The sequence below is a fragment of the Xenopus tropicalis genome, chromosome 4 (assembly GCF_000004195.4).
Source record: "Xenopus tropicalis strain Nigerian chromosome 4, UCB_Xtro_10.0, whole genome shotgun sequence".
NCBI lineage: Eukaryota > Metazoa > Chordata > Amphibia > Anura > Pipidae > Xenopus > Xenopus tropicalis.
Window position 1 is genome coordinate 546,117 of NC_030680.2, and position 16,711 is coordinate 562,827.

Consider the following 16,711-nt stretch of genomic DNA (forward strand, 5'->3'; position numbering starts at 1 on the left):
AAGGGGGCACTTGGTTATGAGACAGGATATGTATGGGGGTGTCACACTGTTATATAGGGGGGCACTTGGTAGCGAGACAGGATATGTATGGGGGTGTCACACTGTGTTATATAGGGGGGCACTTGGTAGCGAGACAGGATATGTATGGGGGTGTCATACTGTGTTATATAGGGGGGCACTTGGTTATGAGACAGGATATGTATGGGGGTGTCACACTGTGTTATATAGGGGGGCACTTGGTAATGAGACAGGATATGTATGGGGGTGTCACACTGTGTTATATAGGGGGGCACTTGGTTATGAGACAGGATATGTATGGGGGTGTCACACTGTGTTATATAGGGGGGCACTTGGTAGCGAGACAGGATATGTATGGGGGTGTCACACTGTGTTATATAGGGGGGCACTTGGTAGCGAGACAGGATATGTATGGGGGTGTCATACTGTGTTATATAGGGGGGCACTTGTAGCGAGACAGGATATGTATGGGGGTGTCACACTGTGTTATATAGGGGGGGTACTTGTAGCGAGACAGGATATGTATGGGGGTGTCATACTGTGTTATATAGGGCGGCACTTGGTTATGAGACAGGATATGTATGGGGGTGTCACACTGTGTTATATAGGGGGGCACTTTGGTAGCGAGACAGGATATGTATGGGGTGTCACACTGTGTTATATAGGGGGGCACTTGGTAGCGAGACAGGATATGTATGGGGGTGTCATACTGTGTTATATAGGGGGGTACTTGGTAGCGAGACAGGATATGTATGGGGGTGTCACACTGTGTTATATAGGGGGGCACTTGGTAATGAGACAGGATATGTATGGGGGTGTCACACTGTGTTATATAGGGGGCACTTGGTTATGAGACAGGATATGTATGGGGGTGTCATACTGTGTTATATAGGGGGCACTTGGTAGCGAGACAGGATATGTATGGGGGTGTCACACTGTGTATATAGGGGGGCACTTGGTTATGAGACAGGATATGTATGGGGGTGTCACACTGTGTATATAGGGGGGCACTTGGTAGCGAGACAGGATATGTATGGGGTGTCATACTGTGTTATATAGGGGGCACTTGGTAGCGAGACAGGATATGTATGGGGGTGTCACACTGTGTTATATAGGGGGGCACTTGGTTATGAGACAGGATATGTATGGGGTGTCACACTGTTATATAGGGGGGCACTTGGTAATGAGACAGGATATGTATGGGGGTGTCACACTGTGTTATATAGGGGGGCACTTGGTAGCGAGACAGGATATGTATGGGGTGTCATACTGTGTTATATAGGGGGCACTTGGTAGCGAGACAGGATATGTATGGGGGTGTCACACTGTGTTATATAGGGGGGCACTTGGTTATGAGACAGGATATGTATGGGGGTGTCATACTGTGTTATATAGGGGGGCACTTGGTAGCGAGACAGGATATGTATGGGGGTGTCACACTGTGTTATATAGGGGGGCACTTGGTTATGAGACAGGATATGTATGGGGGTGTCACACTGTTATATAGGGGGGCACTTGGTAATGAGACAGGATATGTATGGGGGTGTCACACTGTGTTATATAGGGGGGCACTTGGTTATGAGACAGGATATGTATGGGGGTGTCACACTGTGTTATATAGGGGGGCACTTGGTAGCGAGACAGGATATGTATGGGGGTGTCATACTGTGTTATATAGGGGGGCACTTGGTAGCGAGACAGGATATGTATGGGGGTGTCATACTGTGTTATATAGGGGGGCACTTGGTAATGAGACAGGATATGTATGGGGGTGTCATACTGTGTTATATAGGGGGGCACTTGGTAATGAGACAGGATATGTATGGGGGTGTCACACTGTGTTATATAGGGGGGCACTTGGTTATGAGACAGGATATGTATGGGGGTGTCACACTCTGTTATATAGGGGGGCACTTGGTAATGAGACAGGATATGTATGGGGGTGTCACACTGTGTTATATAGGGGGGCACTTGGTAATGAGACAGGATATGTATGGGGTGTCACACTGTGTTATATAGGGGGGCACTTGGTAATGAGACAGGATATGTATGGGGGTGTCATACTGTGTTATATAGGGGGGCACTTGGTAATGAGACAGGATATGTATGGGGGTGTCACACTGTGTTATATAGGGGGGCACTTGGTTATGAGACAGGATATGTATGGGGGTGTCACACTCTGTTATATAGGGGGGCACTTGGTAATGAGACAGGATATGTATGGGGGTGTCACACTGTGTTATATAGGGGGGCACTTGGTAGCGAGACAGGATATGTATGGGGGTGTCACACTGTGTTATATAGGGGGGCACTTGGTTATGAGACAGGATATGTATGGGGGTGTCACACTGTTATATAGGGGGACACTTGGTAATGAGACAGGATATGTATGGGGGTGTCACACTGTGTTATATAGGGGGGCACTTGGTAGCGAGACAGGATATGTATGGGGGTGTCACACTGTGTTATATAGGGGGGCACTTGGTAATGAGACAGGATATGTATGGGGTGTCACACTGTGTTATATAGGGGGGCACTTGGTAGCGAGACAGGATATGTATGGGGGTGTCATACTGTGTTATATAGGGGGGCACTTGGTAGCGAGACAGGATATGTATGGGGGTGTCACACTGTTATATAGGGGGGCACTTGGTAGCGAGACAGGATATGTATGGGGGTGTCACACTGTTATATAGGGGGGCACTTGGTAGCGAGACAGGATATGTATGGGGGTGTCACACTGTGTTATATAGGGGGGCACTTGGTAGCGAGACAGGATATGTATGGGGGTGTCACACTGTGTTATATAGGGGGGCACTTGGTAGCGAGACAGGATATGTATGGGGGTGTCACACTGTGTTATATAGGGGGGCACTTGGTAATGAGACAGGATATGTATGGGGGTGTCACACTGTGTTATATAGGGGGGCACTTGGTAGCGAGACAGGATATGTATGGGGGTGTCACACTGTTATATAGGGGGGCACTTGGTAGCGAGACAGGATATGTATGGGGGTGTCACACTGTGTTATATAGGGGGGCACTTGGTAATGAGACAGGATATGTATGGGGGTGTCACACTGTGTTATATAGGGGGGCACTTGGTAGCGAGACAGGATATGTATGGGGGTGTCACACTGTGTTATATAGGGGGGCACTTGGTTATGAGACAGGATATGTATGGGGGTGTCACACTGTTATATAGGGGGGCACTTGGTAATGAGACAGGATATGTATGGGGGTGTCACACTGTGTTATATAGGGGGGCACTTGGTTATGACTAGTCTTGGCCCTTCCGTCCTGTTTGCACATTATCAGCCCCTGCCTGATCATTACCCCCCCCCCCCCCCCAGACCCACATCTTCCTGCACCGTTGGGGGCCCCACAGGCTCCTCAGGATCAGTATTGGGAAGGCCCAACTCAAACATGTCTTCTTTCAGCCTCACCCACCATTTAACTATGATTGGTCCAATTCTCATCCCTGTAAGGAAGCCCCGCCCTCCACTGTTCCCTCTTACTTCATGGCTTTTTGTGTTGAGCAAACTTCAGTGTGGGCAGTGGGAGTGGCTCTGTGGGGGCTACTTATATAGGGGTCCAACAAGCTCTCTGATTGGCTGCACATACAAAGGACAAGCCCAGCCACTCCCCCCATTGTAGGGAAGTCCCATTCATGCCCAAGAGATGCCAAATGGCTTCCCACACAGAGGGATAGGGAGACACTGGCGTTGGGGCCCTTAGTGGTATTTCCATATTTATTAATGTACCGAATGTGACAATGACAGTTGGACCCGGTACTGTGGGGATTGGGCCCATTAATAGTCCGTATGGATCAGCTCCGCACATTAATATTGATCCAACGCGTTGATCTTGGGGTAAAATCACGTCCCGAGCGCAGAGATTTCACGGGAAAAACTCATTGAATTCTGTGTTACAGCAATTAGGCTCCTCCTCCGCAGAACCGGCACAGTAAGACCCTCCTCCGCGGATCCTGATTGGCAGTTTCTCCTCAAAATAACGTTCTAGAAAGAAGGGGATTAGACTTAGCGGAATGAATGGGCAGGAACATAGATCATGCAGGTTATTATGGTCTGTCTATAGAATCCCGGGCGGGAACCCACACCCTGCAGGTTATTATGGTCTGTCTATAAAGTCCCAGGCAGGAACCCACACCCTGCAGGTTATTATGGTCTGTCTATAGAGTCCTAGGCGGGAACCCACACCCTGCAGGTTATTATGGTCTGTCTATAGAGTCCCAGGCAGGAACCCACACCCTGCAGGTTATTATGGTCTGTCTATAGAGTCCCAGGCAGGAACCCACACCCTGCAGGTTATTATGGTCTGTCTATAAAGTCCCAGGCAGGAACCCACACCCTGCAGGTTATTATGGTCTGTCTATAGAGTCCTAGGCGGGAACCCACACCCTGCAGGTTATTATGGTCTGTCTATAGAGTCCCAGGCAGGAACCCACACCCTGCAGGTTATTATGGTCTGTCTATAGAGTCCCAGGCAGGAACCCACACCCTGCAGGTTATTATGGTCTGTCTATAAAGTCCCAGGCAGGAACCCACACCCTGCAGGTTATTATGGTCTGTCTATAAAGTCCCAGGCAGGAACCCACACCCTGCAGGTTATTATGGTCTGTCTATAAAGTCCCAGGCAGGAACCCACACCCTGCAGGTTATTATGGTCTGTCTATAAAGTACCAACACTGCACCCACAGCACAAGGACTAATGACAATAAGGTGAATTTACTGAAGTGGGGGGGTAACTGGGGGTTTGGTTGGGGGGGGGGAAGACATTTCGGGTTTAGGAAGCACAAAGAAGATAGAATTGAAGAGAATCAGAAATGTTTCCCCGAATTGGTCGGGGGGGGTTGGAGCTATTTTGATTGTAACAGTATTATATTAATGGGATTGTACCCCCCCCCTTGGGCAACATAATGGGTAGTTCATGTACAACATGAATGCAATGACTAGGGATTTAACATCATGCCCGGGGCTCTTGGAATCACAATGATACCCCCCCTCTCCCCCCTGGGTATAGACACATTTTTAGGAAAATTTCTGATTCCCTTTATACTTATAGGGACACTAAACCCAACCGTAAAGCTGCCCCCCCTGCCCCCCCAGTTCTCTATAGAAGCTGATAATAAACCTAATTACACATGGAAACCAATTCCCCAATGAGAATTCTACTTCATTATAGATGCAGAAGAAGTGACCAATGAGAATGCTGATTCCCTGTGTCAGGCCCCTTGCTGGTACCTTACATATAGAGATAATGATGGCATTTTCCCGTCATTATATGGCACAGGAATCAGACATGGGGATAAAGGGACAGACTTGTTCAGTGCTGGGAAACTGTGCTTATTGCTCCCAACTCCAATTGCAGGAACAGAGAACAGGGAGCCGGATCTGCTCACATCAGCTGGGATTCTCATTGGGGGATTCTTTTGCATTTCTGCCAATGCGGGCCCTAGAGAGCTGGGAAAGTTTTATTGGGCAATATTGCTTTAAGAATCCAACCCTGATGTTGCTGGACTACAGCTCCCAGCATGCCTCACCCTTCATTATATGTTACATCTCTGCTGGCAGCACAGAGAGGTGGGTACAGCTGGCAGCACAGAGAGGTGGGTACAGCTGGCAGCACAGAGAGGTGGGTACAGCTGGCAGCACAGAGAGGTGGGTACAGCTGGCAGCACAGAGAGGTGGGTACAGCTGGCAGCACAGAGGGGTGGGTACAGCTGGCAGCACAGAGGGGTGGGTACAGCTGGCAGCACAGAGGGGTGGGTACAGCTGGCAGCACAGAGGGGTGGGTACAGCTGGCAGCACAGAGGGCGGGTACAGCTGGCAGCACAGAGGGGCGGGTACAGCTGGCAGCACAGAGGGGCGGGTACAGCTGGCAGCACAGAGGGGCGGGTACAGCTGGCAGCACAGAGGGGCGGGTACAGCTGGCAGCTGCCAAGAGACCACAGAGGGCATCACACAGTCATGCAGTAAAGCCCAGTAAGGCCCAGTACCACGCGCCACACATGCAGGTAACAGCACAGAAGCACCTGGGTGGCACCCCACTGCCCGCGGCTGCTCCCTGCCCAGCCTTCTGCCGCTGCAGGATGAACCCTTGTCTGTATACAGAATCGGCATTGCCAAAACTGTCTCCCATAATGCTCTCTGCCGCCGGAAAGCTAAACGGAAACACAGAGAGGGTCTCTGGTTACGGATATATTGCAGAGAGGTACCCCCATAACTATAAGGAGCCCCTACTGATAGAGAGGTACCCCCATAACTGTAAGGAGCCCCTACTGATAGAGAGGTACTCCCATAAGTGTAAGGAGCCCCTACTGATAGAGAGGTACCCCCATAACTGTAAGGAGCCCCTACTGATAGAGAGGTACCCCCATAAGTGTAAGGAGCCCCTACTGATAGAGAGGTACCCCATAAGTGTAAGGAGCCCCTACTGATAGAGAGGTACCCCCATAACTGTAAGGAGCCCCTACTGATAGAGAGGTACCCCCATAACTGTAAGGAGCCCCTACTGATAGAGAGGTACCCCCATAAGTGTAAGGAGCCCCTACTGATAGAGAGGTACCCCCATAACTGTAAGGAGCCCCTACTGATAGAGAGGTACCCCCATAACTGTAAGGAGCCCCTACTGATAGAGAGGTACCCCATAACTGTAAGGAGCCCCTACTGATAGAGAGGTACCCCCCATAACTGTAAGGAGCCCTACTGATATATAGGTACCCCCCCCATAACTGTAAGGAGCCCCTACTGATATAGAGGTACCCCCATAACTGTAAGGAGCCCCTACTGATATAGAGATACCCCCCATAACTGTAAGGAGCCCCTAGTTATAAAGCAGTACCCCCCATAACTGTAAGGAGCCCCTACTGATATAGAGGTACCCCCATAACTGTAAGGAGCCCCTACTGATAGAGAGGTACCCCCATAACTGTAAGGAGCCCCTACTGATAGAGAGGTACCGCCCATAACTGTAAGGAGCCCCTACTGATATAGGGGTACCCCCATAACTAAGGAGCCCCTACTGATATAGAGGTACCCCCATAACTAAGGAGCCCCTACTGATATAGAGGTACCCCCATAACTGTAAGGAGCCCCTACTGATATAGAGGTACCCCCATAACTGTAAAGGAGCCCCTACTGATAGAGGTACCCCCATAACTGTAAGGAGCCCCTACTGATATAGAGGTGCCCCCATAACTGTAAGGAGCCCCTACTGATATAGAGGTACCCCCATAACTGTAAGGAGCCCCTACTGATAGAGGTACCCCCATAACTGTAAGGAGCCCCTACTGATATAGAGGTACCCCCATAACTGTAAGGAGCCCCTACTGATAGAGAGGTACCCCCATAACTGTAAGGAGCCCTTACTGATATAGAGGCACCCCCATAACTGTAAGGAGCCCCTACTGATATAGAGGTACCCCCATAACTGTAAGGAGCCCCTACTGATATAGAGGTACCCCCATAACTGTAAGGAGCCCCTACTGATATAGAGGTACCCCCATAACTGTAAGGAGCCCCTACTGATATAGAGGTACCCCCATAACTGTAAGGAGCCCCTACTGATATAGAGGTACCCCCATAACTGTAAGGAGCCCCTACTGATATAGAGGTACCCCCATAACTGTAAGGAGCCCCTACTAATATAGAGGTACCGCCCATGCCGCGCTGCTCCCCCCCTATTGGTTTAGCCATTGACCAGACAAACATATCACAGGCTTCCCCTGCATTCAGGGCTGTATGTTCCTTATTAGGAGTAAAGGAGAAAGTCTGACAAAGGGCAAAATAACAGACAGGGGGTGCAAATGTGTGACCCTAAACTTATTGTGGCCCCTAAATATGTTTGTCACCCACTTGCTCCATCGGGCCCTGAGTTCTAGTACCAATTACCCAATTACCCATGATGCAGCTGCCTCAGAATTCACTTTGTCATTAATCCCCTGTACAGCGCTGCAGTATAGGTTGGTGCTTTATAAATACCCGGCACTGGGGCAGGTTGGGAATCTGGGGGTCCGTGCAGTACTTACACTTCATCATCATACTCCTTGGGGGGCGAAACAGCGATGACCAAGTCTATCCAGTCCTGTAGGAGATACAGATTGTCAGCCTCGCGGCTGTAACCAGCGCAGATAGTGGTGCCCCCCCATTACCTACACAGGGTACCCCGGCGGTGCCACTCACATTCCCGTAACCAGCGCAGATAGTGGTGCCCCCCATTACCTACACAGGGTACCCCGGCGGTGCCACTCACATTCCCGTAACCAGCGCAGATAGTGGTGCCCCCATTACCTACACAGGGTACCCCGGCGGTGCCACTCACATTCCCGTAACCAGCGCAGATAGTGGTGCCCCCCCATTACCTACACAGGGTACCCTGGCGGTGCCACTCACATTCCCGTAACCAGCGCAGATAGTGGTGCCCCCCCCATTACCTACACAGGGTACCCCGGCGGTGCCACTCACATTCCCGTAACCAGCGCAGATAGTGGTGCCCCCCATTACCTACACAGGGTACCCTGGCGGTGCCACTCACATTCCCGTAACCAGCGCAGATAGTGGTGCCCCCCATTACCTACACAGGGTACCCTGGCGGTGCCACTCACATTCCCGTAAACAGCGCAGATAGTGGTGCCCCCATTACCTACACAGGGTACCCCGGCGGTGCCACTCACATTCCCGTAACCAGCGCAGATAGTGGTGCCCCCCATTACCTACACAGGGTACCCGGCGGTGCCACTCACATTCCCGTAACCAGCGCAGATAGTGGTGCCCCCCATTACCTACACAGGGTACCCTGGCGGTGCCCACTCACATTCCCGTAACCAGCGCAGATAGTGGTGCCCCCCATTACCTACACAGGGTACCCTGGCGGTGCACTCACATTCCGTAACCAGCGCAGATAGTGGTGCCCCCCATTACCTACACAGGGTACCCCGGCGGTGCCACTCACATTCCCGTAACCAGCGCAGATAGTGGTGCCCCCCATTACCTACACAGGGTACCCCGGCGGTGCCACTCACATTCCCGTAACCAGCGCAGATAGTGGTGCCGCTCAGTGCCCCCCATTACCTACACAGGGTACCCTGGCGGTGCCACTCACATTCCCGTAACCAGCGCAGATAGTGGTGCCCCCCCATTACCTACACAGGGTACCCCGGCGGTGCCACTCACATTCCCGTAACCAGCGCAGATAGTGGTGCCCCCCATTACCTACACAGGGTACCCCGGCGGTGCCACTCACATTCCCGTAACCAGCGCAGATAGTGGTGCCCCCATTACCTACACAGGGGTACCCCCGGCGGTGCCACTCACATTCCCGTAACCAGCGCAGATAGTGGTGCGCTCAGTGCCCCCCATTACCTACACAGGGTACCCTGGCGGTGCCACTCACATTCCCGTAACCAGCGCAGATAGTGGTGCCCCCCCCATTACCTACACAGGGTACCCCGGCGGTGCCACTCCACATTCCCGTAACCAGCGCAGATAGTGGTGCCCCCATTACTACACAGGGTACCCTGGCGGTGCCACTCACATTCCCGTAACCAGCGCAGATAGTGGTGCCCCCATTACCTACACAGGGTACCCTGGCGGTTGCCACTCACATTCCCGCGTAAACAGCGCAGATAGTGGTGCCCCCATTACCTACACAGGGTACCCCGGCGGTGCCACTCACATTCCCGTAACCAGCGCAGATAGTGGTGCCCCCCATTACCTACACAGGGTACCCCGGCGGTGCCACTCACATTCCCATAACCAGCGCAGGATAGTGGTGCCCCCCATTACCTACACAGGGTACCCTGGCGGTGCCACTCACATTCCGTAACCAGCGCAGATAGTGGTGCCCCCCATTACCTACACAGGGTACCCTGGGCGGTGCCACTCACATTCCCGTAACCAGCGCAGATAGTGGTGCCCCCCATTACCTACACAGGGTACCCCGGCGGTGCCACTCACATTCCCGTAACCAGCGCAGATAGTGGTGCCCCCCATTACCTACACAGGGTACCCCGGCGGTGCCACTCACATTCCCGTAACCAGCGCAGATAGTGGTGCCGCTCAGTGCCCCCCATTATCTTCACAGGGTACCCCGGCGGTGCCACTCACATTCCCGTAACCAGCGCAGATAGTGGTGCCCCCCATTACCTACACAGGGTACCCCGGCGGTGCCCACAGACGTACAACTTACCCCTCCCTTGTTCCAAGCTTTCGTCAGCGTTGCCTGAGCCTCCGTCAGTGTCACGTCGGTCAGTATCTTCCCATTAACGGCCAGAATCTCGTCCCCCTGCACGATGCCACCTTGGGGAGACAGAGGGCAGGATGAGTGCCCACGTAAGGCTAGTAGGGTGGCACAGTTACAGCACTGCTGCCTGGTTTACTGCTGGTTGATGTGCACAAGCAGGGGAACCACATGCAATAGAAACCTAGCAACTGAAATGGGACCATCACAGGGTACCTTGGCACAGGGGGGTACCTTGGCACAGTGGGGTACCTTGGCACAGTGGGGTACCTTGGCACAGTGGGGTACCTTGGCACAGTGGGGTACCATGGCACAGTGGGGTACCATGGCACAGTGGGGTACCATGGCACAATGGAGTACCATGGCACAGTGGGGTACCTTGGCACAGTGGGGTACCTTGGCACAGTGGGGTACCTAGGCACAATGGGGTACCTTGGCACAATGGGGTACCTTGGCACAATGGGGTACCTTGGCACAATGGAGTACCTTGGCACAATGGAGTACCTTGGCACAGTGGGGTACCTTGGCACAATGGAGTACCTTGGCACAATGGGGTACCTTGGCACAGTGGGGTACCTTGGCACAGTGGGGTACCTTGGCACAATGGAGTACCTTGGCACAATGGGGTACCTTGGCACAGGGGGGTACCTAGGCACAGTGGAGTACCTTGGCACAGTGGGGTACCTTGGCACAGTGGAGTACCTTGGCACAATGGAGTACCTTGGCACAATGGGGTACCTTGGCACAGTGGGGTACCTTGGCACAGTGGGGTACCTTGGCACAGTGGGGTACCTTGGCACAATGCATGTAGTGCATACAGATGAGCTCTATCTGACCAGTTTATTTCCCAGAATCCCCCTGTGCATGCCCTAAGGCAAAGCAAACTTCAGCGCTAGGGGCAAGTGATGCCCAATACACGTGCCTGTTAGTAAATCTTGTGGCGGCAGGGCACAGCACTGTAGGGATGGCACATTATTGTGTGTCGCCAGTATAATGGGCACAGCGGGTATAATGAGCCCCCCCCTTATTGCTTCTGGGGCCTGGAGCTGCGGGGGCCCCCAGAGACTGTAATACTTTATAGTGCAACATATAGATGGGCCCTGTAACCATAGAAACAATCAGGAACTCCCAGGGTTAGAACCAGAGACCCGGTGCTTAAAGGAGAACTAGAGTCTAAAATTAAATATCAGTAGAAATGCTGTATTTTGTATACAGAACATAAACACAAACATTCTGCCCTCACTGCCCGGGCCCAGGGGCTGAGGGGCCCAATTACAGTAATGATTTATACTTTCAAAGTTGTCCACCAGGGGGCCGCCATCTTGTTACTTTGTTAGACCCCGTTTTGTAAGATTTAGGGCTTGCACATGCTCAGTGGGCTCTGGGCTGCTGTTGGGAGGCGGAGCTTAGGGAACGTAGTAAATTATCAAAACAGCACATCAGGTAATATCTGCCATACAAGCTGATTAATAATTAAAAGCAGAATATGCAGCCTGCACTGGTTCCTGTGTTGCCCTGTAATGTAATGTGGGGTTTCCCAGCTCCCCAGAGCCAGTGGCTGCATTAATATGCAAAAGAATCCTCCAATGAGAATCCCAGCTGATGTGAGTAAATCCGGCTCCCTGTTCTCTGTTCCTGCAATTGGAGTTGGGAGCAATAAGCACAGTTTCCCAGCACTGAACAAGTCTGTCCCTTTATCCCCATGTCTGATTCCTGTGCCATATAATGACGGGAAAATGCCATCATTATCTCTATATGTAAGGTACCAGCAAGGGGCCTGACACAGGGAATCAGCATTCTCATTGGTCACTTCTCTTGCATCTATAATGAAGGGAAAATGCCATCATTATCTCTATATGTAAGGTACCAGCAAGGGGCCTGACACAGGGAATCAGCATTCTCATTGGTCACTTCTCCTGCATCTATAATGAGGGGAAAATGCCATCTTTATCTCTATATGTAAGATAAGATCAAAATGGCTGACACAGTGCTGGGAATCTGATGGGAATTCTCAGAGGACTAAGGGGATCTCAGAATGACTCCTGGAGGGATCCCCATAAATGATCCCATTGGCTCAGAGACACAGGTGCATCATGGGTACAGGTACATATAAACTAGTGCTGCCCTTCCCTATAGAGGGTTTGGCTCAGTATTTAGACATAACTTGTTTATAACAGACCCCCATATATTCCCGTACCCCCCCCCCCCATAGTATTAGTTAGGAAAGTAATTTTGGCTTCTAACCAAGCAGCTTTCTCTGATGATATCGAATCACTGCCGGCGACTCCTACCTGAAGGCTCCGATACCCACGAGTCCCAGGATTCCACCAACAAACCCCATGGGCAGGTAGGTCAACCACTGCCAAAGCTAGGGTAAGCCCCCCCAGGTCATTGGACCCCCCTTTAACTTGCAGCTAGGGGGGGTCTGCATATGCCTTTCACTGTTACAGCACAATCAAAACATTGACCAAAGCGAGGGGGGGCTGAGCAGACTGGGGGTGCCATACAGACTGGGGGTGCCATACAGCCTGGGGGTGCCATACAGCCTGGGGGTGCCATACAGACTGGGGGTGCCATACAGACTGGGGGTGCCATACAGACTGGGGGTGCCATACAGACCGGGGGTGCCATACAGACCGGGGGCGCCATACAGACCGGGGGCGCCATACAGACCGGAGGTTCCATACAGACTGGGGGCGCCATACAGACTGTGGGCTCCATACAGACTGGGGGGCTCCATACAGACTGGGGGGCGCCATACAGACTGGGGGTGCCATACAGCCCGGGGGTGCCATACAGACTGGGGGTGCCATACAGACTGGGGGGCTCCATACAGACTGGGGGGCGCCATACAGACTGGGGGTGCCATACAGCCCGGGGGTGCCATACAGACTGGGGGTGCCATACAGACTGGGGGTGCATATGGTGCTGTCACTCTATGGTATATAAGTGATAGAATCAGCCTATATTTATGTTTAATTAAGAATATAATGTATATAAATAATTGGGCTGAAATGTTTAGCTGTGGGGTTTGAGCCCCTGTACCAGCCCAACGGCACCAAAGCTCTATAGAAATAAAGCCCCATGCCCCTGAAGATGCCCCCAGTAGCTCTCCATCTTTTGCCCAACTACTGCACATGCTCAGTCTGCTCTTGGCTGATGTCACTGAGCTTAGGGAGCGACTCCCAATATTCTTCTTTCCCCTGCCTGCTTGCTCTAGTCTCTGCCTGTTCCCTACATGCATACAGGCCAACCAATCACAGTCCTGTCTGGCACTTTGAGCTTGGGGAGAGACTTTAGCTGAATCCTTATTGGGTGACTTTTCTTTCCCCCTTGTTACACAGGATAGAAACACCGGCAGAACTTACAGTCACTGAATTCAGCCCAATTATTTATATACATTATATTCTCAATACTCTCTATTGGCTTTAGTTGTGGGGATACAAACCAATCACTTCTGTCACAGTGTTTATGAAGCAGTTGCATGGGGGTGTGTGTGCATTACACACGGGGAGAGGCCAAACTGTGCCAGTAGGTGTATAGGCAGAACAACATGATATGTCTGTATGGCACCCCTAGTCTGTATGGCGCCCCCAGTCTGTATGGCGCCCCCAGTCTGTATGGCACCCCCAGGCTGCATGGCACCCCCAGGCTGCATGGCACCCCCAGGCTGCATGGCACCCCCAGGCTGCATGGCACCCCCAGTCTGTATGGAACCCCCCAGGCTGTATGGCACCCCCAGTCTGTATGGCACCCCCAGTCTGTATGGCACCCCCAGTCTGTATGGCACCCCCAGTCTGTATGGCACCCCCAGGCTGTATGGCACCCCCAGGCTGTATGGCACCCCCAGTCTGTATGGTACCCCCAGTCTGTATGGCACCCCCAGTCTGTATGGCACCCCCAGTCTGTATGGCACCCCCAGTCTGTATGGCACCCCCAGTCTGTATGGCACCCCCAGTCTGTATGGCACCCCCAGTCTGTATGGCACCCCCAGTCTGCTCAGCAAGCCCTTGTTTTGATAAAAGCGGAGGAGCTGGGTTCCCATAAGGGAGAGTGCTGGATTATTTTTAGTTGGGGGCACATGCTCCTTCTGCCCAATCAGCTTCACTTCCTTTACCCCAGCCATCGGACAGGCTGGAAATTTTTTTTTCTTTTCTGGCTGGCGCCTCACTGAGGCAATCAATGGCATTGCACCCACTCACTTCAACACATTTTCCCCATCATTATATGGCACAGGAACATTGGGAACAGTGGGAACATCGGGAACATTGGGAACAGTGGGAACATCGGGAACAGTGGGAACATCGGGAACAGTGGGAACAGTGGGAACATCGGGAACAGTGGGAACAGTGGGAACATCGGGAACAGTGGGAACAGTGGGAACATCGGGAACAGTGGGAACAGTGGGAACAGTGGGAACATCGGGAACAGTGGGAACAGTGGGAACATCGGGAACAGTGGGAACATCGGAACAGTGGGAAACATGCTGCGGAACGTGGGGAACAGTGAGGAAATCTGGAACAGTGGGAACATCGGGAACAGTGGGAACAGTGGGAACATCGGGAACATTGGGAACAGTGGGAACAGTGGGAACATCGGGAACAGTGGGAACAGTGGGAACATCGGGAAACACAGACATTAAATCTTTTTGTCCAAGTGAACAAGGAAGAGGGAAACAGCCTGATAACAAGGGGGACAATTGCCCCGGGGCCTCACCGTGTTTGTCGGCTGCACCCCCATCGTACACGGCAGAGACCACAATCTTCCCAATGGGCGACTCGATTCCCCCCTCCACTGCCAGGTCCAGCGCCCCCTCCTGTGGGAAACACAGCATCAAAGGTGAGAAAGGCGGAGCTAATGCCAATTGGGCCAGGACAGAATCCAAAAGCCTACGGCACCCGGTATTCCCAGGCGGGCTCCCACCCACACATGGAAGGGAGAGAGAGAGGAGGGTGGGTGCAGAGAAGTGGGTGGAGTCAAGTGGGTGGGTGCAGAGAAGTGGGTGGAGTCAAGTGAGTGGAGTCAAGTGAGTGGGTGCAGAGAAGTGAGTGGGTGGAGTCAAGTGAGTGGGTGCAGAGAAGTGAGTGGGTGGAGACAAGCGGGTGGGTGCAGAGAAGTGAGTGGGTGGAGACAAGTGGGTGGAGACAAGTGGGTGGGAATCCTGGATGAACTACTTACCGTCCCTTTGGGTTTTGCCCCCAGAACCTACCCGGCCCCTATTTACCTTCTTTATTCGCAGCAGCCGGACGTCCTTCCCACAAATCTGATCCGCCGTGAACTGTAGGGGAAACATGGGCACAGTAAGTGGCACTTACCCCCTAGTTATGGGTGGGACCCCCCGTCTGTAGCGCTGACTGGCACAGTAAGTGGCACTTACCCTATAGTTATGGGTGGGACCCCCGTATGTAGCGCTGACTGGCACAGTAAGTGGCACTTACCCTATAGTTATGGGCGGGACCCCCCGTATGTAGCGCTGACCGGCACAGTAAGTGGCACTTACCCCCTAGTTATGGGTGGGACCCCCTGTATGTAGCGCTGACTGGCACAGTAAGAGGCACTTACCCCCTAGTTATGGGTGGGACCCCCCGTATGTAGCATTGGCTGGCACAGTAAGTGGCACTTACCCCCTAGTTATGGGTGGGACCCCCTGTATGTAGCATTGGCTGGCACAGTAAGTGGCTGTTATGGGTGGGACCCCTGTATGTAGCGCTGACTGGCACAGTGGTAGTATGGGTTGGGACCCCTGTATGTAGCGCTGACTGCACAGTAAGTGGCACTTACCCCCTAGTTATGGGTGGGACCCCTGTATGTAGCATTGGCTGGCACAGTAAGTGGCACTTACCCCTAGTTATGGGTGGGACCCCCATGTATGTAGCGCTGACTGGCACAGTAAGTGGCACTTACCCCTAGTTATGGGTGGGACCCCCTGTATGTAGCGCTGACTGGCACAGTAAGTGGCACTTACCCCCTAGTTATGGGTGGGACCCCCTGTATGTAGCATTGGCTGGCACAGTAAGTGGCACTTACCCCCTAGTTATGGGTGGGACCCCCTGTATGTAGCATTGGCTGGCACAGTAAGTGGCACTTACCCCCTAGTTATGGGTGGGACCCCCTGTATGTAGCATTGGCTGGCACAGTAAGAGGCACTTACCCCCTAGTTATGGGTGGGACCCCCTGTATGTAGCATTGGCTGGCACAGTAAGAGGCACTTACCCCCTAGTTATGGGTGGGACCCCCCGTATGTAGCATTGGCTGGCACAGCTTTCCATGCCCACCTATGCCCAATGGCTGGCACCCTCGGCCCCCTCCCTGTGCCCCCGTTACTCACCATGGTGTAAGGATCAAAGTCCCCCACGTACTTCTGGAAGCCCTCGGGAGAGAAGAGTTGCACAGTCACAATCATTCTGGGGCAGAAGGGAAAGTGGGGCAGGAA

At 52.7% G+C, this 16,711-nt stretch overlaps 1 protein-coding gene across 10 annotated transcripts in view; it reads right to left on the reverse strand.

Annotated features, from left to right (window-relative positions):
* Nucleotides 1-3,743: 3,743 nt before the first annotated feature.
* ush1c (USH1 protein network component harmonin) overlaps nt 3,744-16,711 on the reverse strand; it is a 66,224-nt gene continuing 53,256 nt past the window's right edge. For 3 of the 10 annotated variants that reach the window (XM_031899754.1, XM_031899755.1, XM_031899752.1), the window contains 6 exons: nt 16,607-16,648; nt 15,503-15,556; nt 14,995-15,094; nt 10,228-10,337; nt 8,069-8,124; nt 5,992-6,202 (listed from right to left, as the gene is read on the reverse strand). In XM_031899754.1, coding sequence (XP_031755614.1) covers nt 6,007-6,202; nt 8,069-8,124; nt 10,228-10,337; nt 14,995-15,094; nt 15,503-15,556; nt 16,607-16,648 — 558 coding nt within the window. In that variant the 3' untranslated portion in view covers nt 5,992-6,006. 10 annotated transcript variants of the gene reach the window in all.